Here is a 24,863-nt window from a genome sequence, read left to right as displayed (position 1 = left end):
CACACACACACCGACACTCGCACACACACTCACACGTGCGTGCGTGCGTGCGTGTGAGCGAGTGAGCGTGAGTGAGTGGGGCCTTTTGCTCCAGGACACTTTCTTGATCTGATAGGGTATGTATAAGTCCAGTAGTGTATGTATAAATGCAGTTCATTACCACTGTTGAGTCCTTTAGTGCACAGGTGTGTGAACGACTGTAACTCACACCCCAATAATGAGCACTAGATACCCCTGAAACAGAATACATCCTGAGGAACATGTTTTATCAGTTATAACAGATCATTGAAAACTTCATATTTTTACTTCTAAACAGCGACTCATGACAGGAAATATAAGCTCATCTTCTCAGAATCTATTGAGTGATGAATGATCTCAGTGTGAATTACTTCATGAGCTTTGATGGAGGATGTTGCAGAAATAAACACAGAAACAGAAGTGTGAAAACAGACGCCAGTCATGAAGAACAGCTCTATCAAATCAAACACACGACAGACTAAGAAAATAATCAATGATGATAGACTCTATATATATTATTTTTGGCTTTTAGTTAGTATACCAGCTCAACTCTGATGAGTGAGAAAGTCCAGTGCTTCTCAATTCTTATTTGTGCATCCTCGTTTCCTTTCCTCACGTCTTCCATTACGATTCACCATGGCAACAGCACCCAACAAAAAGACGTCTGCATACTTCCGGGTCAATATGTAAGTTTAATTCATAATTCTTCAAAAAAAGAATGTGGCAGCAGCTAAAAATGAAAAATAAAAACATAATTCAATCAGGTAAAGCTTTAAGCATAAAATGTTCATGGGTGTTGGTTTAATGACTTTACAAACATTTGACATATTAATTAAATATCATTCAGTGTCCAATGTGCAGCAGCTTTTCCCACATAGACCCTTTTCACAGACTGTGATGACACGTTTTAATGGTCATCAATATCGTAAATCCTGCAACGTTTTTGTATTATTTTTTGTTTTTTAAGTCTATGTACATTTATAACACTAATACTTTGTATTATATTACTTTTGCTTCAAATTACAAAAAACAAGTTACCGCTGCTGTGAGAGTGTTTCTAATACAGTGTCTATGGGAGTGATGGTGAAAATTAACATCTTTCTCTCTTTTCACTTCTGTTATCAATCTCACTCTATTTTTCCCTCTTTTTGAAAGTTGTGAAATCACTATTGAGGCATTTTTTTTTTTTTTTTTTTTTGCTATTTGAGCAAATGGGGACACAAAAAATATATATTTAATGTATTCTTTCATTCACTGCTATAAAAGTTAACCCAACTATGATGACTTCCGCTCTGAGAAAACCGGAAATGTGTAAAGGGTCTATGCTCTTGTAAGGATCAGTTTTGGTGATAAGACAAAAGCTGAGATACACACCCCAGCAATTGAAAAATAAAAGTCACGGTATTAGTATAACTAGTATTCAGCCCAGTTAAGAGAATGGAGGTACAGTATCATCACGGCCTGTGTCTGGGTGGAGAGAGAACTATACAGATCTCAGCAGACGATCCCTCACTTCCTGACTTTACTGCATGTTTCCTGTTTGGTTATTTATTGGTAACTGATTTCTCAGGAGCTGTTATAAGTCACAGTAGGTTTAGTTTGATGGGAAAGAGAATATCACAAAACAGACTGAGACCTTTTGAGATAAAATATAGCAGATTTAGTATTTTCTATGTTTGATAAGGGTGATCAGTGAAAGTAATGAAAAACTATTCCTGTGGCTTTCAGTAAGATTTATGATGAAGCTTCTGATAAAAATGGTTTAAATTATGACAATAATACATTTTAAAATGTATTTTAAAGTCAAAATATGTGTTATTCATTCTTAGAAACCCCTTTTTGATTTAGTTTAACCATACATGCTAATTAATGCATTAATTATCAAACATGTACTAACATGTATTAATGCTGCTGTTATTCATGCATGAATCTTTATGACTCCTGTCTTAGTTCATGATAGCTCCTCATTTGTTCATGATTAGTTCATATCTTCACTAATCATGAGTTCATGTTTAACAAACTATTAATTCATGTATTAATACATGATTATTCATGTACTGTTATTGTAAAGTGTTACCAAAGTCACTAATCTTGAGAGAAGATCTCACAGAAACTGTGTGACAACACCCTGATAAACATTCCTCCCCCCTCCCCATTTTGCCCTCTCCTTGCCCTGTTTTCAAGTCACCAAATGCAGATATACCAGTGATGATGTATCTTGTTAATCTATTGTTTCATCCCTTTCATGTTTGATGTCTTTTTAAAGGTCTCGGTGCGAATGGTAAAATGGTTTCAGTTTCACTGCAGTCACTAGTAGTATTAGAAAGATTGAAAACTAATGAGAATTCAGTCCTCCTTTTGAGGAATTTCTTCAAAGATATCCGATCCCATCCCCCAAAACCAGGTGGGTGTGTCGCAAATATTTACAACCCTTTTGTTCTAGTTGGAGTATTTAAGGCTGGATAATCTAACTCTCAGGGGGAGAAAATTCTGTAGCCAGAACCCCCATGTGGTGCTGGATCAGTGTCTTTTGGGACAAACATACACGACATGTAGACTATGAGCCAGGCAAGATGACTCTTTTAAATTATTTTCATATTGCTTTGCAATTGTGTTTTATGTTATTACGCTGATCAGTTGTGTACCATGGATTCTTGTTTACTTATTTACTTTTCCTGTCTGGCCAAAATAAATGTTAATCTTGATTTATTCTGTCTGAAATCATTATTTTAGTACACAGCAAAATCCCCGGTGTTAAATCAACACTGCTCAGAGTGTATTTGGTCCCACTCCACAGAGAGTTAAAATAACACTGGAGCAGTGTTAAAGTTAATGAGATAACTAAGAGATTAATTAAGTGATGATTGACCATTAGTGGTGAACACCTGATGATAATGAGCAAAATCACAGAAGAAAAGAGAAAAAAGAAAAACACAAGAACTATGACTGACTATAAAGAAGACATTAAATCTCTGAAGATCTCAGAAGAGGAGGATTAAACAACTCCACAAACAGCATTACCAGCTTCACACATTACTAACCAGATTGACTTTATTTCTGTCAGACGTCTACAGAAACTCTTATTGAGGTTTAGATGTTGATGTTTTAATGAAAATAAATGTTGTCGCCATTATGGTGATCGGTGTTTGCTTTAGTTGGGATCTTGAACCTTGACTTGATAACATTATTTTTCTCTGGCTGCTGTAACTGCTTGGTACGGATCGAACGGCAAGAGAAACATGATACTTATTGTATATGATACAGTTGTTATCATCATCTAGTGCCTTAATTGCTGATCTCCTGAGAGTCATTGATTATAGTAGCCTTGCGACTCTACAGTAGAAGATCTAGAAGTGTTTTCGTCAGACAAATTAAACGATTATCAAAAAATTTGTACATACATTTTGTACTCCGGTTTAATAACACATCACACAATAAGCACTTCTAACTCCTACGAGTTAAACTCACACATAGACATCAAGAATCAGCCTATGAATCTCAACAATGGTGACATGCTGCAATGCATTCTGGGTGCATCACGCAAAACTCATCTATGGCTCCCAGAATGCATTGAGGCATGAAGCATGTCACCATTGTTGAAATTCATAGGCAGATTCTTGATGTCTGTGTGTGAGTTAATCTCGCAGGAGTTAGAAGTGATTAGTGTACAATCTATTTCAAAACTTATTCAGCTTTTCTAATTAAAACTCCGCTGGATCTCTTCTAGAATCACAATAAAAAAAAGTTAATAGTATATTGCTCACACTCAGTCATTAAATCAATGACTTAATTCACTACACAATGATCATATTCTTATCATCAGAGAGCGTCTGATTGTGTTTACTCTTGCTTTTCTTGCCATAGCAAACTCAGTTACAGCAGCCAGAGAAACACTAACATTAAAAAGTCATCAAACTGCCCAACTAAAGAAAACACTGATCACCATGATGGTCACATTAAAAAGTAACCATTTTCAAAACAAAATCAAACAAAAAATCTGTTGATTCTCAATAAGAGCTTCTGTAGACGTCTGACAGAAATAAAGTCAGTCTGGTTAGTAATGTGTGAAGCTGGTAATGCTGTTTGTGGAGTTCCTCCTCTGCTGAGATCTTCAGAGATTTCATGTCTTCTTTATAGTCAGTCATAGTTCTTGTGTTTTTCTTTTTTCTCTTTTCTTCATTGATTTTTCTCATTATCATCAGGTGTCATCACTAATGGTCAATCATCACTTAATTAATCTCTCAATTATCTCATTAACTTTAACACTGATTCAGTGTTACTTTAACACTATCTAGAGAGGGACCAAATACACTCTGAGCAGTGTTGATTTAACACTGGGGATTTTACTGTGTAGGGTCACATGAGGAGTAAGTAGGTGCTACCGCAAATCTCTCTGTTGGGACAGATCACACTGAGGACTCCATAGCGGGAGCATTGAGCCATGCATGAGAGAAAATCTGATTTCTGACTGTCGCTGATATTATAAGTTGCAGCTTCGTGGCTATAAATAAAGGTACACTTTTTGTTATGAGTAAACCTGCGGGACTCATTTAAAGTTACAATAGTTCACTCTGCAATCCTCTGTACTATCAGAACTAACTAATTTGTGTCGTGAGAGCTAGTGAGTCGCGACACTATTGCCTCTGAGCCGTGCCGGGTCCCATGGAGGAACGAATATTTGAAAATAAACTCGCTTGTTCAGACTTACACACCCTCCAGGAACTTGCGTTCTGCCAGTGAACGACGCCTTGTGGTGCCATACCAGAGAGGCATGAAATCGCTGTCACTGACCTTTTCCTGGACCGTTCCCACCTGGTGGAATGACCTGCCTATCTCAATTTGTGCGGCCGAGTCTGTAGCCATTTTCAAAAAACGTCTAAAGACACATCTTTTCCAGCAACACCTGACCAATCCAGAATAGCACTTATCATTCTATACATTGTCTGTCTGTCTAATTTATAAAAAAAAAAATGAAATTAAACAAAAATTCTGTTCTGTGCTAGATTAACTGAGACTTGTTACAGCACTTGCATATTGTTGATATTGTTGCCCTTGACTGCTCTAGCTGCTTCTATTGCCCTCATTTGTAAGTCGCTTTGGATAAAAGCGTCTGCTAAATGACTAAATGTAAATGTGAATGTTATAAACTCAAACTATATGAAAAAAACATAGCTGTGTGACCGCTAGATGACGCGAGTGTTCTATGAAATGGAAGCGCATGGCTTTGTACGAGGGCGATGGTAGGTCACCTCATTGCTGGTAGTAAATTATTGCGTGTGAACATGCTAAAAAAACAACAGGTGCTTAAAAAAATAGGTTCAATGCATACAATATACGGTTACACATGTGCTATCCTCTGCATGAGAGATAATAATGTTGAATATTAGAAGATGTCAGGGGGGGGCGCACACACAGACACACATACAGGCGCGCGGCCCCTTGTTTTTTGAGAGGCAATATGACCGTTGCGGTGTGAAAAGAGGGGGAATGATTTCTAAACATGTAAGTTGATTTTTTGTGAACACGTTTCATACATTGCATTGTTTCTAAAGCTGTATGTTTTCTTCATCTCTATCTCTATGCTGGATGATTTTTTCTAAAGACGGTTAAGTTAAACTATTCTTTTACTATTGTTTTCATTTTTTGTCACTGTTGTAGACTGTGCCTTTACATTTTCCAGTATTATATTTGGATAAAAGTTTCTGCTATGAATGGTGCAGTTTTGGGAAACGATAAATAAATGATATAAAAGTGGCCCCATTTATATACCCTGTGTATGCTCTGGAATGCGGACACGCTCCTATAAAATGATCACGACGGCAAAGCACACACACACACACATAATGGCCCTCATTTATCAATCTTGCGTACACCAATTTTCCAGCGTACACCTGGCGTACACCCAAAACCACGGTGACTTTGAGATTTATCAATATGGACGTTGGCGTACCGCACGCTCAAATCCTACACCAGCTCAGGAGGTGGTGTACGCACGTTTTGAGTTAGTGCGAAAATGCGCAGAAAAACAATTCCTAACACCACAAAACGCACTGACAAAGATATGCTATATTATGACCCACTGCAACAACAACAACAACAACAACAACAACAACAAATAAAGCCCTATTCGCACGGGATAAGTATTATCTGGGGACCTCGTGTGATTTAGAAATTACTCCCCCACATCTGAATTTTGCGTGGCGCATTCGCACGAGAAACTGTGATTTTACTCGAATTTACTGACTTATCTCCCGGATATGATGTTACTTGAAAATGTTTTTTCGTTATATAGCTGTATGAAATTATAAACAGTCGTATAGATATAATTTTGATTGTTTTAGTAATACAAATAATTTCGTATAATAACAATATACGACGGAAGATTCAGTTTCAAAGCTAATGTAAAAGTGCCCATTTAAGCGAGTTGTCATTGTACTGTTCTGTTTTTGTGTTTTTCATTAAGAATAATATTAAACACACCATTCAAGCAATTAGGCTACTCCCAAATTGTGCTCATTCTAAAGTGAAAGTAGTAGTCTATAATCCCCGCGGCCGCACGGGAAGTCATAACGGTGCGCATTATATGCAGCCTATAGCTCCATTCTTCGTGAAAGATAAAGATAGAAATGCGCACAGGACACAAAAACCTTGCACAAATTATATACGATCCGCCTAATTCCGGCCAAATAGATGCCGATTCGCACAGGACTAATATTATCACAGGACCTCGGTGTTCGGCGAAATATGGTAGGTCATTTGCGGGGGAATTTTTACTTTACATATTACAGACATGGCCGATTTGCACGGGATTAAGATCACAGACGTTCTCTGCAATTATTACAAATCACCAGAGCTCCCCACATCCCGTGCGAATAGGGAAGTAATTATAAACTTAAGTTTTTATTTTTGTGCAACATGGACTTCAATGTTTAATTTGTGTGACTTTACCAAAGCATTTGATATGTATTCCTCCAGTTGCGAGCCTGTGCGCTTTACCTGACGTTGGTTAGGCCCGGGAGCTGCGCACGGACTGGAACTGAACATAATTCTGACTGACAAAATAATAAAAATGACATTCTTCTTCTTTTAAATAATAATAAAATAAATAATAATAATAACGAAATTCTTCTTCTAAATAACAATAAGCGTCATTAATAATACAAATCATAATAATAATAAGAATCTAACAAATTGTCATGCAATTATATTAATGTGAATGAATGGTACTCCACATCACATCATCATCACTATTGTACACCCGAATACATGTGATGTGATACGAAATTAAATGCATATTATTTCAAAACACGTGCTGTAAAATAATTAATTGTGATAGGTAATTTCTCATCCAAAAAGCTATTTAAACTGGATTTCCACCGTACACCTTTTTGTGGGCGCCTTTAATCCCACTCTTTAAACTCCCAAATAAAACAAAACTTTTTTTTTCCACTTCCCTGGTGATGGTCTCGATCTCCACGTCAGAGAAGTTTCGCTTCATTGCCGTCTTCCGAGTGTCCATGGCGTAAAATGAGGGCGTGGGGGAGGCATGAGACTTGAATATATAGGGGCGTGTTATTCTAATGACGATCGTTTTCAGCACGGCATTTATCAAGGGCAGGTTTTGCGTACGCCTGGATTTCAGAGGTGCGCACAGCTTCATAAATCAGGCGGTGAGAGGAGTGTAAGCATAATCTTACGCCAACATATACGCCCGTTTCTACGCAAGATTGATAAATGAGGGCCAATGTCTGGAATGCGGACACGCTCCTACACAGCAAAATCCCCAGTGTTAAATTAACACTCCTCAGTGTACATATGTGTCCACACTACAGGGTGTTAAAAGTAACACTTAAGAAGTGTTAAAGTTAATGAGATAATTAAGTGATTAATTAAGTGATGATTGACCATTAGTGATGAGAAACACAAGAACTACAATTGACTTCAGCCACAGCTTTAGATGAAATCCACTGAAGATAAAAGAAGACATTAAATCTCTGAAGATCTCAGCAGAGGAGGATTAAACAACTCCACAAACAGCATTACCAGCTTCACACATTATTAACCAGACTGACTTTATTTCTGTCAGACAACTACAGAAGCTCTTATTGAGAATTACATTTTTTGTTGAAACTTTTTTAATGTCATCCACCATGGTGACCAGTGTTTTCTTTAGTTGGGCAGTTTGATGACATTTTAATGTTAGTTTTTCTCTGGCTGCTGTAACTGAGTTTACTATGGCAAGAAAAGCAAGAGTAAACATAATCAGATGCTCTCGGCTGCTCAGTGATAAGAGTATGATCATTATATAGTGATTTAAATCACTGATTAACTTTGTTTTTACTGTGATTCCAGGAAAGATCCAGATTGGTTTTAATCAGAAGAGCTGAATAGGTTTTAAAGCAGATTCTACACTAATCACTTCTAATTCCTGCGAGATGAACTCACACACAGACATAAAGAATCAGCCAATGAATCTCAACAATGGTGACATGCTTCATGCCTCAATGCATTCTGGGAGCCGTGGATGAGTTTTGCATGATGCACCCAGAATGCATTGCGGCATTAAGCATGTCACCATTGTTGAGATTCATAGGCTGATTCTTGATGTCTGTGTGTGAGTAAATCTCGCAGGAGTTAGAAGTGCTTATTGTGTGATGTGTTATTAAACCGGAAAACAAGACTTATGTACATGTTTTAAACAATGATCAGTTTATCTGATGAAAACACTGTTGGATCTCCTACAGTAGAGTCACAAGGCGACTATAATCCATGACTCTCAGGAGATCAGCAAATAAGGCCAGTATATGATAACAACTGTATCACCAACAACAAGCCAACATCATCTGTCATCAACTTGTCATCATCAATTTTCTCTTGCTGTTCTCACTGTAACAATCAGCTACAGCAGGCAGAGAGAAAAAAAAATACTGACAAGTCAAGGGTCAAGAGCCCAACTAAAGTAACACTAATCACCATAATGGTGGCGTCAAACAAAACTATTATTTTCAATAAATCATCAACATCTAAACCTCAGTAAGAGCTTCTGTAGTCGTCTGACAGAAATAAAGTCAGTCTGGTTAATAATGTGTGAAGCTGGTAATGCTGTTTGTGGAGTTGTTTAATCCTCCTCTGCTGAGATCTTCAGAGATTTAATGTCTTATTTTATCTTCAGTTGATTTCATCTAAAGCTGTGGCTGAAGTCAGTTGTAGTTCTTGTGTTTCTCATCACTAATGGTCAATCATAACTTAATTAATCACTTAATTATCTCATTAACTTTAACACTTCTTAAGTGTTACTTTTAACACCCTGTAGTGTGGACACATATGTACACTGAGGAGTGTTAATTTAACACTGGGGATTTTGCTGTGTATAAAATTAACACGACGGCAAAGCACACACACACACACACACACACACACATAATGTCTGGAATGCGGACACGCTCCTATAAAATGATCACGACGGCAAAGCACACACACACACACACACACACACACATAATGTCTGGAATGCGGACACGCTCCTATAAAATTAACACGACGGCAAAGCACACACACACACACACACACACACACACACACACACACACACACACACACACACACATAATGATATAACATAGGGTAAGCATAGGTCAAAACTAACTGTCAAAATCAAACACACACACATAATGATTTCACATAGGGTAAGTCAAAAAAAACCATTAGTGATGATAGATAGGGTCAAAGGTTAATCCCCTTACACACATACCGGAATAACACCTGCCATAAAGGTCAAAGGTTAATCCCCTCACACACACACACACACATACCGGAAGTCCCGCCCCTAAAGGTCAAAGGTCAAAGCAATCAATCATTTTGACATAAGTCAAATGGTATCACTACTTATCAGGTTAAACTAAAGCTTCAAATAAGTTTAAGTTTATTTTTTTATTTCAGTTGACATTTATTTAATTTCAAGTAATGGATTTTTTTTAATGGTTTTAGTTAACTATTATAACTATAACTACCTAATTATACTTTATTGAATAATATGTGTTCAATACTGTAAGCATGGTCATCTCATTGATCAATGACCAAAGAATACACACACAATTTTATGCCAATAAGTGTATAGAAATAGCTGTGACAAATTAACTTGATTCAAAGTATTTTGTGGAAAAAAAGTTTACCTAATTCAAGATATTTTCATTGGAAACATGTAAATGTATTAAATTGCATGAGTTTCAACAGTCAGATGATCAATTTAATCTAATTGTAACCCAGATAGCAAGCCACCATCAAAACAACGTTAAATCAATGTTAACTGCTCTGAATCAACATCACATTTACACCCAAAATTAATGTTGAAATTTTTTTGAAATGTCATCCAAAAATCAATGGTAATGGCATTGAATAAATGTTACAATGTGATGCTGGTTCAACTCATGCTTGCACTCTCAGAAAATGAAACACAACTACAACTAAAGCCACACACCCTGAAATCTACTGAAGATAAAAAGAAGACAATGAATCTCTCAAGATCTCAGCAGAAGCTCAATTGAGAATTAACAGAGGTTTAGATGTTGATGATTTATTGGAAATCAATGTTAATTCTCAGTAAGAGCTTCTGTAGACGTCTGACAGGAATAGTCAAAGTGTGTCTTATGTCTGTGATTAAGGGCAGCACCAGTGTCTCAGTGGGAAACACTGTCTCCTCACAGCAAGAAGATCCTGGATTGAATCCCACGATTCTCTCACAATCCAAAGATGTGTGAATTACAGATGATAAGTTGTCTAAAGTGTCTAAAGGTGTGAGCTAAGTTTCTTTTATTTTCACGATTTCTGGACAAACACACACTGTCTGTGAGTTGCTTTGCAATTACAAATGGAAAATATGTCCACAATGAGCACATTTGAACTAGTTTTTAACCTTGAGGTTCCATGAACGTCTATATCGGACGTGCAGAACACGTCAAAAACAGACGTCATAAAAACGTTCATTCTGGCTCCTCAGTGGACGTCTTTTCAACGTACGCCTCTAGGGGCAAAGACATTGAAAAGACGTCTTTTGGACATAACTTTGCTCAGTGGGTTCATGTTTCGCGTGTAAAAAAACAGTATTTTTCACACAATTTACTTATCTGTATACCGCTGTTTTCACTGTCCTAAAAACGGCTCTATGATTTCCTTATTCTATGAAGTCCCTCCTTCAGAAATACGTAACGAGTTCTGATTGTGTTAGCGGTTCCCGTGTTGTGATTCGACAGCAGCTTAGCTCACGTTGCCCGGAAAGGTCACGCCTCTTACCATAACGGGGAGATGAACGCACTCAAACTACAGCCCCTGAAGGCCAAACAAAGGTGATTAGACTCCTGGATGAAAAGAACAGCGTCTCGACGACATGGCGACAAACACACTACAAACGCAACTGAACGCAACACTTCCTCTTCTCCACGTGGGAGAACAACAAGACCACGTCCCCTTTTTTGCATATTCTTGTGGGCGGAGGTTAGTCAACAAACTGTTCTACTGACGTCATTAAAGCAGGATGTACAGGGATGTAGTCCAAACCGGCCGTTCGCTGTAGGCTTTGAAAGGGAACTTCTGTTAAATAAAATATCTCGCTTGGCATTGAACTTTGAGCTTTACATTTATGCATTTTGGAAGACGCTTTTTATCCAAAGCTTTATAATTTTACAGGTATTATAAATGCTCTAACAGCAACATTACACACTAACTAAAGTTTGAAAAATGGGATCACGAAGAACAGGACCTTTAATGTTAGTGTTTCTCTGGCTACTGTAACTGAGTTTGTTATGGCAAGATAAACAAGAGAAAACAAAATCAGCAGCTGTCCTGCTGCTTGATGATAATAATATGATCATTGTTTATTGACTTAATTCACCAATCTTGTTATGAATGCCTTGAACGGTTGGTGGCTCCAATTAACAGAGGGAACAGTTGGTAACGTTTACAGTGCTTTTATTATGGTGCACAGTGACAGTCATTCCGAATTGGTGGGAAGAAAACAAAAACAAAACAAAAGAAATAAAAACTTAGATGCAACAGAATATGAACAGAAACAAAACATAAGGATCTCTGACAGCTATGAGAATGGACTCTCCGGTGACATCACTCATATGAACAAGATGGTGGACACAAAGACCTATAAATAGACCGGATGTCTAACTGAACAGGTTTGGCAATGGACTCTTCAAATGTGGTAAGCATAATCTGTATCTCTCTTACACTGTATTCAATAAATTATGTAAATTAAATACTCATGGTGGTGATTTATTTCTGTATATGAGAAACGACAATTCCATCATACTGTCATCATATGCACTCATGTTACGGTTACTAGTTCTCATAACTCAGGTAAAACTACATACAGGACATCATACAAGTTTACAACATATTGAATGTTACCCAGGTCCATGCATACATGAATATATGTCAGCTAACAGACTGTAATACATGACACCAGTATGTGCGCGTAACGTGCATGTGTATGTGTGTGTAGTCCATGCATAGTTGCAAGCTTATCCTCTGACAGATCTCATGTCTGAATATGAGCAATATACTATTAACTTTGTTTTATTGGGATTCTAGGAAAGATTCAATACAGTATTAATTTAGAAAAGCTGTATAAGTTTTTATAAAGATTGCGTAAAACACACTTTGTCCTCATGCAAGATTCATTCACACACAGATATCAATAATCAACCTATGAATCTCAACAATGGTGACATGCTTCATTCTACAATGCATTCTGGGAGCCATGGATGAGTTTTGCATGATGCACCCAGAATGCATTACAGCATGAAGCATGTCATCATTGTAGAGATTCATGGCTTATTCTTGCTGTCTGTTTGTGGTATATAGCAAAAATTCCCACAAAGTATATAAAAGTGCATTGAATGCATTTATACAATGTTTGAAATTGTCCTCTGATATCTATCTAGAAGGTATATGGCTTAGATAAGGGGGAAAATACCTTAAACAGATACGGTTTTACAGGACCATTTACAACCCTGGGATTTGTCCTTAGAATGAAATGGTCTGTTTTTGCCTTGTTTGGAAGGGTCATGCATAATAATGTTGAGCCTCTGATTGGCTCATTTCAGTTGCTCACACAAGTGCAGTTATTCGGCAAACACAATCGCAAACAGCACAAGCGGCTTGTGAGTCATGACAGAACACAGACCACCTGACTGACATTTCAGCAGGAAATAGAGAGAGAGCATGCACATGGTTGCCAGATTGCAAATTGTAAGTAAAGCTCCGGTGTTCTCTTAACAGAAAAGCTCTGATTGGGGGATTTTAAATCTTTGAAATCTGGCAACCGCAAGCAAGAACGCTCGGACGCTCTTCTTTTTCCCCCGACAAAACCAAAGAGTGGTTTTTGGTCAAGTTTTTCATTTCAGTCTCGTCTTTTTTCGTCACAGTTATTGTCTAAGGACGTTTGTGTCATCTCGTCTTGTCTTAGTCATGGAAAAAAAGGTTGTTAACAAGCATTTTTTGTCATATCTTTGTTAATGAAATTAACTGAGCAAACTAACAACTTTGAATTCAAATGGTGTTATAGATATCCAGTTATATCCAGTTATAGATAAACATCAACCATGTCTGTTGACAGTTCTGTTCTGTGGGAAGGCAATGAAAAGTGCTCACGTCCCCTGCACAGCCTGAAACATTTATATCCATGATCTGCCGTTTTCACTATATTGTCCTCATCTTCACAATACCTGCAGAACTTCTGTTGATTCGCCGTGCAGGTCCACGTTAATACTGCCTGCCTTGAACATGGGCTGGTATATGCAAATTTTGGGGGCATAAATATTAATGATCTTGACAGTTATAGAGACAGAGCGACACGCGTCATAATCTGAAGACCACGCCCACCGGGGGGGGGGGGGCAATCAAAACGTCTCCATTGACTTTGCATTGCGGGAGGCTGCCTCCTTGTCATTTCTGACTTATAACAAAAAACTGAACAATGTATTAAAGCTGATATGAGACAAAGTGTACTGCAAACAAGCTAAGCAAAACCCAGAAGCAAAAACCCAGACGTTTTTATAAGCTGTTGACCCAAAAAACGAGCATTTAAGGACAAAAAAGTGGATTCAGGCCATTGAGACAGCGCGCAACGGGTCATATTACACTGAGAACTACACCCACTAGAGGAGAACGTAATCAGCGACAGTAAATATCATATATAAAACTGACATTTGGATATTTGACTTAACAGTGACAACATATTTACTGCACAAAGACATATTGAGGCATACTGAGTGTCAGGATCCCAAAATTTACCCATTCTTCCTGCTGAAGCTTCACTTCGTATTGCCTGTATCCACTTTTATCTTCTTAAACGCTCGTTTTTTTGGGTCGACAGCTTATATAAACGTATTTCTGTGTTTTTTAGCTTGTTTGCTGTACACCTTGTCACATATCACCTTTTAGACATTGTTCTGTTTTTTGTTATACGTCCGAAATGACAATGAGGCAGCCTCCCGCTATGCAAAGTCCCCCCCCCCCCCCCCCCAGTGTGGGCGTGGCCTAAATACGCTCTGTCTCTATGTCACAGTTGTGTTAGTTTGGGATTCGCCCATTTTTCAGTGTTTTTTCAAGCACAAGATTTACATAGGAAGGAGGAAGCCATGGTGTTTTAGGATCATGGTATGTTAGTTTCATGTACTGAACTCTTATTATTCAAGCCAAGGTACAGTTTTCCATTCTAGGGCACCTTTGAAAATCAGAAGGTCTGATCTATGGCATGACAATTTTGTCAAGAGTAAGATTGTTGAATTATTTCAATTTAAAATGCTGTAAACTAAGCTTTGTTCTTTGCAATAAATCATGTGTTTTGGTAAACATTGTTACAAAATCCACAACCTCACATAAAAAACAAGAGTCAAACTGCCCAACTAAAGGAAACACTGATCACCATAATTGGTTTTCAATAAAACCAACATCTACACCTCTGTTAATTCTCAATAAGAGCTTCTGCTGAGATATTCAGAGATGTATTGTCTTCTTTTATCTTCAGTTGATTTCAGGCTGTGTGGCTTTAAGTCAGTTGTAGTTGTTGTGTTTAATTTTCTAATCCAACATCATATTATAACATTGATTCAATGCCATTACCATTGATTGATTCAACATTAATTGTGGGTGTAAACGTGATGTTGATTCAATGCAGTTAACATTGACACATTAACACTGATTTAACATTGTTTCGATGGTGGCTTGCTATCTGGGTAGCCTGTTTGACACATTTTCGTTACTTTAAAGATTGCTAAACTTCCACAATGGAGGGAAATAAAAAAAACATCCCTATTTTAGAAAAAAATGCATAGAGCGATTATTAACAAAATCTTACCCACTCTCCTCCACCACAGCATCCCCCTCCATCATCACAGCCTCCCCAATCTCCATCACAACATCCCCCTCCATCATCACTGCCTCCCCAATCTCCAAAACAGCTTCCCCCTCCATCATCGAAGCCTCCAGAAAAAGAGGATCCAAAACCAGCCCTTTTGTTAGAAGATTTAGAAGCTTTGACAGGTTTGGGATTTGTATCACCACGGCTTCTGCAATTACCATTGCAGTTCTTCTTGCAGTTCTTACATACTGCTTTGCTGTTCTTAGAACCCATTGCTTGTCTGGAAAGTGTAAGTGATCAGTTCGAACCGGCGAGCTGTCAGACAGAATGCGTTTATATTTATGGACTTTCATGAGCACACTGAGCCTGTGAAGCAGGCCCTTCCAGTCAATCGACTAATCTCACATGCAAAACATGCAAAATATGTTTTTCCCCAACCATGGCCCACACACACACACACACACACTATTAACTAGTGTATATTTTCTCCTCAGGCTTTTTTGTTCCAGAATTTGATATATCCTGACATGTCATCATTGTTTATCTCTGTTGAGAGATGGAAAATTTGTTTGGAAATAAAAGTAAATGGCTACTTTCTAAATAACTATAGAGTACCTTGACCTCCATGTAGGGCTGCACAAATAATCAAATTTCTAATCACGATTACGGTTATGGATGCCACAATTACGTAGTCACTCAAAGCCGCGATTACAAAATAAAAATTTCACTTACATGCGTCCTTAAGGTGTGTGAAGAGCACGTTACGCTGACTTGTCGAATGCACGCGAAACACCAGCACGGTAGCCCCTGCCAAAATTGCACCTTTTAAAATAATGGTATCAACAATGGTAGCTATACTAAGTCAAGAGTAAATCTAAAGTAAACTATCAAGCACTCTCTACAGTTCTTTTTAAGTTACTAGAACTCTTGAGTAAGTGAACTACACTAACTAAGCATTTGTCAGCGCAACACACTATTTCACTTTACTTGTTTTTTTTAAGGCAATCGGTTTTCATGTTTTTTTTAAGTAAGACTAGCTAATTCAATTTTACAGTGTATAAATCACCTTTGATAGCTGATTACACGTCCATCAAAACCGAGCGTGTCTAGAGACCCAGCAGGCACAGTATGTCAATGTGACGTCAGGAAGACGTTCTCCAACTAATCCAACGTCAGTCAGACGTCATATTTTGGTTGAAAATAAAAATCGGGTTGACGTCTAACCCCAACGTTTGTTTGACGTCAAGCTCCAACGTCAGACAGACGTTTAATTTTGGTTGGAATAAGCACCGCACGGTAAAAAAAAAAAAAAAAAAACATGGAATAAACACCCAACAAAAAAGTACACTTATTACCAGCTTCACTTATTACTAACCAGATTAACTACAGATCCAGGCATCTACAGAAGTTCTTATTGAGAATTAACAGAGGTTTAGATGTTAATGTTTTGTTGACTTTAAGGTGATCAGTGTTTGCTTTAGTTGGGCAGTGTGACTCTTTACCTTTTCCCATTAGTTTTCTTCTGGCTGCTGTAACTGTGTGTGTTATGGTAAGAACTGCAAGAGATTGTGATCAGGTGATATAAGCTGTTTGATGATGAGGATAAAGATATATGATTATCATGTAATGTTTGATTCACTGATCATATTCAGAGTCTATTATTTGTTTAAATATCATGTTATTAATTTCCCATTCTTTATTGTGATTGTCCAGCACTGTTCTATTCTGAGGGATTGTGAACCCAAAAGTTTTAAAGATACACACAGACACATGTATTTACACATTCACTTCACTGAGTGCAATTACATCTCATTGTGTTCATATGTTAATTTTCTTGATATTGTAGAATATGTAGCTAATATTCAGAAATATACTTGAATAAGGTCAAGGTCTACATTACAGCTTAATTAATTTAAAACACCATCACTTTAAGTATGGTAAAAGGATGTGACTTCATTATTGACAATGAGTGGAATTGGACACACACAATAATAACAAAGCTGTAAGAAATCAAACCATGATGAGGAACGTATATTTAATCGTTTATTTTCATTACTGTCACTACTTCCTGCCATACTCATTAACTGCGGTCCTCGGTCGGCATCAATGGCGCTTGTGAAATCCCTCCTACTAGCGGCATAAGCTCCTCCCACTTGCACATTTGTGAAATCCCTCCTACTAGCGGCATAAGCTCCTCCCACTTGCACATTTGTGAAATCCCTCCTACTAGCGGCATAATGTGTGTTCGACATCGGCTGCGGCTGGATGCAACTGATCGGCGAGAGTAGCCGCGTGCAGGCGGGGAGGGGCTGCAAACGGAGACATGAAGTCGGACACTTACTGCTTCCTGCAGTGACGCTCGCGCTGTGTTTGCATACTTTATCAGCTGAAGTGAAATAAATGCAATATTTGGCAATATACAGATGTTTCAAAGACATTATTGTCATGTAATACTTCATGTACTGCTTAATACAGGGTGTGTTTGTACAAGAATAAAGTTCAACATTTAAGCCTACACTATCAATGAAGTGGGGTCCATGTTTTTAATCAGTTCTATTTTGATAAACATGACAATATAACATCACGACTACATGAAAGGAGGTTTTACTGTTATAAAAAAACAGATTTGTGCGCATTAGTGGAGCTGAAGGTTTTAGAATAAACACGAAACACACGTGATCGCTGTCATGCGGTGAATCTGGCCAATCGTGGAACGGCTGTGTCGTCATCAGAGCCCCTGCAGCCTCGAGCAGCTGCTGTGGAGAAACTGCACCGGCTGTAATCGCCGGCTGCTCTCGAGTCGCTCTCGCGGCACTTTGTTGACATACGTCACTGTCACGTGGCGTCGGCGCTGCCTCAAGTCGGACAAAATTTCTAACCGGCATGCACTGCTTCAAGTCAGCCGCCGATCGGTCTGCGCATCGCTGGGTGAAGTCGAACAAGCCTATAAGCTCCTCTCACTTGCACATTTGTAAAATCCCTCCTACTAGCGGCATAAGCTCCTCCCACTTGCACATTTGTGAAATCCCTCCTACTTGCAGCATAAGCTCCTCCCACTTGCACATACAGAAATACTTCCACTGACAGAAATAAAGTCAGTCTGGTTAGTAATGTGTGAAGCTGGTAATGCTGTTTGTGGAGTTGTTTAATCCTCCTCTGCTGAGATCTTCAGAGATTTAATGTCTTCTTTTATAGTCAGTCATAGTTCTTGTGTTTTTCTTTTTTCTCTTTTCTTCAGTGATTCTGCTCATTAACATCAGGTGTTCATCACTAATGGTCAATCATCACTTAATTAATCTCTTAATTATCTCATTAACTTTAACACTGATTCAGTGTTACTTTAACACTCTGTAGTGTGGGACCATATGTGCTCCGAGCAGTGTTAATTTAACACTGGGATTTTACTGTGTACTGTCATTTCACACTAACATTTTAAACAGTGTAACCATACCCATCAAAACTGAGAGCAAACCCTAAACCTAAAATGACCCTCAACCTAATTATAACCTGATCCCTGAAATCAAGTCTTAAATAACTGAGTTAGTACCAATGGGCTTTTAGTGTTATAGGCCCTAAGCTATGGAATAAGCTTATTCTTCGTGCCACCCATACTCTCCAGTAGCCTGGCTCCGCCCTCCTACGTACTTCCGCTCAATTTTCATTTTCCTTCAGTACTACGTCTGGTAATGCTGTATCTGCTTAGGTTTTCTCCCGAACAATTTTTTACCGGTCCAATCAGCGAGTGGCTGAGAGTGATGACGTTGATGGGGTGCGCTAGTTTGAGTTGTAGTTCAGTTATGGTGGCGGTGAAAGATGCGAGTGTGTGGCACCGCTGACGAATGTCCAGAAGTCAAAGCCGGAGTGTGGCGAAGTGGACGAGCGAGCGAGACCGGTGTGTGTGATTGAGAATGAGACACACCGGTCTCGAGTCCTCTCTTGAAGGAGCACGGAGGTATATAAGGACAAGCGACACCAGTGAAGGATGAGAGAGGACCAGGCCTGGATTTTAAGTTGTGTTTTGTTTACGTTTTGTTATGTATGTGCGTGGCAGTCGTCCGTGAGGGGCTGCCGCTTTTACTTTCATTTTGTGTTTATTATTTGATTAAAAGTTGTTCACTTCTAAACGTTCGCCGGTTCCCGCCTCCTTCTTCCCTGAACAAACGAACTTCGTTACACGGAGCAAGAACAATCACTGCTGAGTTTTGTTGGTGGCCATGATGTTGTGGTCCGGGAAAAGTATTTTTCAGCTCGCTCCGTTATAGTGGTGAAGGAGTTGCTGAAGCCGTCCGTCTCCCACCACCCGCAAAAAGAACCCAGGCTGAATTACCGACTGCTTTTGACAAACACCAAGGTCGTGTGGTAATGTAATTGCTCTCCGAATCCACATCTCTGAGTTTTCAAGAATATATCACTTAAAATTTCACTGTTTATATCCTTTTTGACCCCTGCAGAGCACCGTGCGGTTGCGTGCACTGTAATTTGGATGCATTTCTAGACTTGTATTTCTTAGAAGTGTTTACAAGAGCAAAATATTTCATCACCGCTCAAAAAACAAAAGAAGAAAAGCACGTAAACATTTGAATTGGGCTGTTATTTATGGCAGCATTTATTCTTATCATACCAAGCATATGACATTTTATTTACAGCATACAATCATGTCACGGACCACGTGAGCAGCGCGTTCCCCATCACAAAACTCATCATAAATCTGTAGTCTTTTGTTGTCTCCGTCTGCTTGTTTATGTGACTTAACTTTGTGAAGAGAGAGAGAGAGAGAGAGAGAGAGAGACTTCCTGACGCCTTTTCCTGCAGAGCTCATTTTACTTTCAGTTTTACTTTGGCAAAAAAAAAAAAAAAGAAAAGGCCATGTCTTATAATTTTCCATGAAGAAAACAGAAGAAACACAGACATGGATAAGGTGACCAGATTTCAGGAATGGAAAACATGGGGACCTTTCCTAGTTTCCTATTTCAATGGTCAAATATCACTTTATTAACAGTTTATGCAGCATTCTGTGTTATTTTTCTACATTTTGCAATTGTAAATCTCGTATCAGACTCATAAAATAAGCAATTTCAAGGCAAAATTGTATAAACAGATTCAGTGGATTTCATTATCTGTGCTGCAAATCTCATCTTCACACATATGTGGAAGCGGATGATGAAGTTACTGAATCCTGTTTGGGGGTTTATAGTGTTGAATTGTTCTCACCACTATTGTGTAAGTGTTCAAGAATTTCCAAGTTGACGCCCTTTATTTTTCTTGGCTTGTTTCACATTTACATTGTTTTGAGTTTTTGTTTGCATTGTCAGTTTTTTAGAATCAGTTTGTTAAAGTTTTATGCTGATCTGAATGTGTCGATGCTGAAAGAGACAGAGAAACACTGAGAAAGAAGCAGGTACACAGCAAAATCCCCAGTGTTAAATTAACACTCCTCAGTGTACATATGTGTCCACACTACAGGGTGTTAAAAGTAACACTTAAGAAGTGTTAAAGTTAATGAGATAATTAAGTGATTAATTAAGTGATGATTTACCATTAGTGATGAGAAACACAAGAACTACAACTGACTTTAGTCACAGCTTAATGCTGCGTTCACACCAAAGCGAATTGAGCGTCAAAATCGCGTCTACCGCGTCTAGTTTCACGCGCGAACATTTTGAATGCATTCGCTCGTCTGCAGAGAATTGGACGCGCGTAGAAATCGAGCGTTTGAAGCGAAATTGACGCGCGTTCAAGGCACTCCAGGAGAAATATGTCATAAAACACCACTCTGCCTCTTTTCATTTTCATTAAACATATATATTAAGCATTAATAGCCACACAAATGTGGTCCAGGCAACTCCTACATCATCTTCAGTACATGTATATTTAAATATCCTTAAAATATAAAGTTATTAAACTTCTCTTTGCCCTTCTCTTTGCCCTTGTCAAAACGATTTGGCAGACAACAAATTATAGATTCATGAGAGCAAAGCTCGGCCGTTAGATCTACACAAAACGAACCACTACAGGACATCAGAGCCAGCGACAGACGCCAGAAGGACTGGCCGAGGAAAGGCTGCCTTCGCCGGGGTTATGAGCAGTGATTGCCCGGTGATCGCCTGGATCTCACAACTCCAAAAACACAAGATTATTTTTTTTAAATAGGCGCTCTCTTTATAAATAAACCACAGATTTGAGCTTTAAAAAACTACATTCCCACCTGAAAACGTCTTAAAACTATATTTTGTGACACAATAGTACTGTTTTTAATTTATGCAGGGTTTCTCATACACGTCACTTTACCACGTGACAGCAGCGAGCAGGCTCCTGATTGGTTAACGCGGCGCGAATTGACGCCAAAGTTCAGATTTTTCAACTTGGGCGTCAGACGCGAATTCGCTTCAAACGCGTGAATGCACAAAAGCACCATTCGCGTGTAATGCGCGTATCGCGCAAGACGCTCAATTCGCGTCCAATTCGCGCCATTCGCGCGAACTGGACGCGCGAATGAAGCGGATTCGCGTCCTTCGCGCCGCGCGTAACGCGCCTTCCGCGCCGCGGGACCTCCAGACGCGCGTCAACGCGCCTTTCCATTGACTTAACATTGAAATCACTCGCGCCTGACGCTCAATTCGCGTTTGGTGTGAACGCAGCATTAGATGAAATCAACTGAAGATAAAAGAAGACATTAAATCTCTGAAGATCTCAGCAGAGGAGGATTAAACAACTCCACAAACAATATTACCAGCTTCACACATTACTAACCAGACTGACTTTATTTCTCTCAGACGACTACAGAAGCTCTTATTGAAAATTATATTTTAATGTCACCATCATGGTGATCAGTGTGTTCTTTAGTTGGGCAGTTTGATGACATTTTAATGTTAGTGTTTCTCTGGCTGCTATATCTGAGTTTGCTATGGCTAAAAAAGCACAATCAGATGCTCTCAGCTGCTCAGTGATAAGAATATGATCACTGTATAGTGATTTAAATCACTGATTAACTTTGTTTTTACTGTGATTCCAGGAAAGATCTAGATTGGTTTTAATCAGTAGAGTTGAATAAGGTTTTAAAGCAGATTGTACACTAATCACTTGTATCTCCTGCGAGACTAACTCACACACATACATCAAGAATCAGCCTATGAATCTCAACAATGGTGACATGCTTCATGCCGCACTGCATTCTGGGAGCCATGGATGAGTTTTGCATGATGCACCCAGAATGCATTGCGGCATGAAGCATGTCACCATTGTTGAGATTCATAGGCTGATTCTTGATGTCTGTGTGTGAGAAAATCTTGCAGGAGTTAGAGGTGCTTATTGTGTGATGTGTTATTAAACCGGAAAACAAGACTTGTGTACATGTTATAAACATTGATCAGTTTATCTGATAAAAACACCGCTGGATCTCCTGCTGTAGAGTCACAAAGTTACTATAATCCATGACTCTCAGGACAACAGCAAATAAGGCACTATATGATGATAACAACTCTATCATCAACAACAAGCCAACATCATCTGTCATCAACTTGTCATCGTAAATTTTCTCTTGCTGTTCTCACCGTAACAAACAGTTACAGCAGGCAGAGAGAAAAAAATACTGACAAGTCAAGGGTCAAGAGCCCAACTAAAGCAACGCTGATCACCATAATGGTGGCGTCAAACAAAACTATTATTTGCAATAAATCATAAACATCTAAACCTCAGTAAGAGCTTCTGTAGACGTCTGACAGAAATAAAGTCAGTCTGGTTAGTAATGTGTGAAGCTGGTAATGCTGTTTGTGGAGTTGTTTAATCCTCCTCTGCTGAGATCTTCAGAGATGTAATGTCTTCTTTTATCTTCAGTTGATTTCATCTAAAGCTGTGACTAAAGTCAGTTGTAGTTCTTGTGTTTCTCATCACTAATGGTCAATCATCACTTAATTAATCACTTAATTATCTCATTAACTTTAACACTTCTTAAGTGTTACTTTTAACACCCTGTAGTGTGGACACATATGTACACTGAGGAGTGTTAATTTAACACTGGGGATTTTGCTGTGTACACATTAAGAGCTCATGAGGAAACATCTCTGACCTTCTGCTTCCTCAGTTTGCTCTCTGTTTCCATCATTTCACATCTGATGGACGAGAGACTCACTGAAACACAATACAACTATTCCATATTTCATCCAGTCACATTACTTTTGCAAAACACTGGAAATGTCCTGCCTTATTTTATTGCATTTGTGTTGTTCTTGCTTGATTTATTGAAAATGTTCAGCATATTCAATATTTTTATATTGAGTCTTTAGTGATCCATAACATTTCATTAAAAGAAACTTCCTCAATGTTCAGCAAATTAACAGTTGTTGACTAAATATAACAGTAACTGATTGTTTATTGGTTGTTGTAGGTGTTGCTATGGTGATGTAACTCAAAAGAGCCCACACGATGATGCAGTTGAAAAGGTCTTTCTTTTAGTCACTTTGGACTCACGGTTTCTGTGTCAGCACAAATCAGACACCATCAGACATAATCCATCAACATCTCTGGTCTAGCTGTGCCTGTCAATCATCACATAATGTCTCAATGTAAATCCATATAAAAGAAAATGCATTTCAACAATCGCATGAATCATTAAAAGAAACCAATACAATACACAATTACAAATGTAGACTCATAACTCATGTAACATGGATGTACCTAACTTCTTTTTAACGAGGAATGCATAGTCCTATAACGAACTGCATCAGCATATCGCACGTGCAACAGCGGCAATTACGAAACTTTATACAATCGATTAAATGTACTCTTAAGAATGTTCACACTTCAAATTAACAACCTCTAATTAGAGAAGAGATATTAAACAAACTCATTTTACAAAAAGAATCCCTAAACAACAATTATTTAACACAAGTTGAGCACTTTTTCGAGGAGCTGATAAAAACATACCTCTCTCCATAACATCCAGCGAAAGAGAGCGTGCGCACAGAAGTTGCATCAGCTTTCCCCTCACACATGCGCATGACGTCACTTACACAATGCTTTCTTAACTTTTTACAATTTTACAAATTAATAAAAACAGTCAAACAAAAACACAAATGCAGATATAAAAATAAAGAAAGGAAAAACACTTTGTAAATTATAAGCATATTATACTTATGATCACATGACTATACCGAAATGTTCCTCCAATACCAATTTCAAAATAAAAGATCCCAAAATTAATACAGTTATTTATTTCAATAATCTAGTGTAACAACATTCACTTGTTACATATATATATCCAAACAGGAGTGGTCCACTCAAGGGCCGTCATTCCACGCAGCATGTGGGCCAGATCAGTTTTCCACAAGTGCCAGATGTGGGCCGGATCTGGGCCGACACAATGTTGCTATCTAGGTGGAACGTCCCCCTAAAGTCATATCAGGAACCTTGAACTGCAGCACTTTCATAACCTAAAGAGGACATTTTAGGAATGTCCCTAATGTTCTGTAAAGGTTCAGGA

The 24,863-nt window shown here is 38.4% G+C and overlaps 1 protein-coding gene across 1 annotated transcript in view; it reads right to left on the bottom strand.

Moving 5' to 3' along the window:
- The window catches only part of LOC307123434 (B-cell receptor CD22-like), a 49,484-nt gene extending 33,737 nt beyond the window's left edge, over positions 1–15,747 (bottom strand). Inside the window, exon 1 of the mRNA XM_079811969.1 lies at positions 15,383–15,747. Within this exon, the coding sequence (XP_079668095.1) occupies positions 15,383–15,658 (276 nt within the window). The 5' untranslated portion in view covers positions 15,659–15,747. The remainder of the gene's footprint in view (positions 1–15,382) is intronic.
- Positions 15,748–24,863: the final 9,116 nt, after the last annotated feature.

The sequence above is a fragment of the Gobio gobio genome, assembly GCF_949357685.1.
Source record: "Gobio gobio genome assembly, chromosome: 3".
Lineage (NCBI taxonomy): Eukaryota > Metazoa > Chordata > Actinopteri > Cypriniformes > Gobionidae > Gobio > Gobio gobio.
This window is presented reverse-complemented; position numbering and strand designations above follow the sequence as displayed.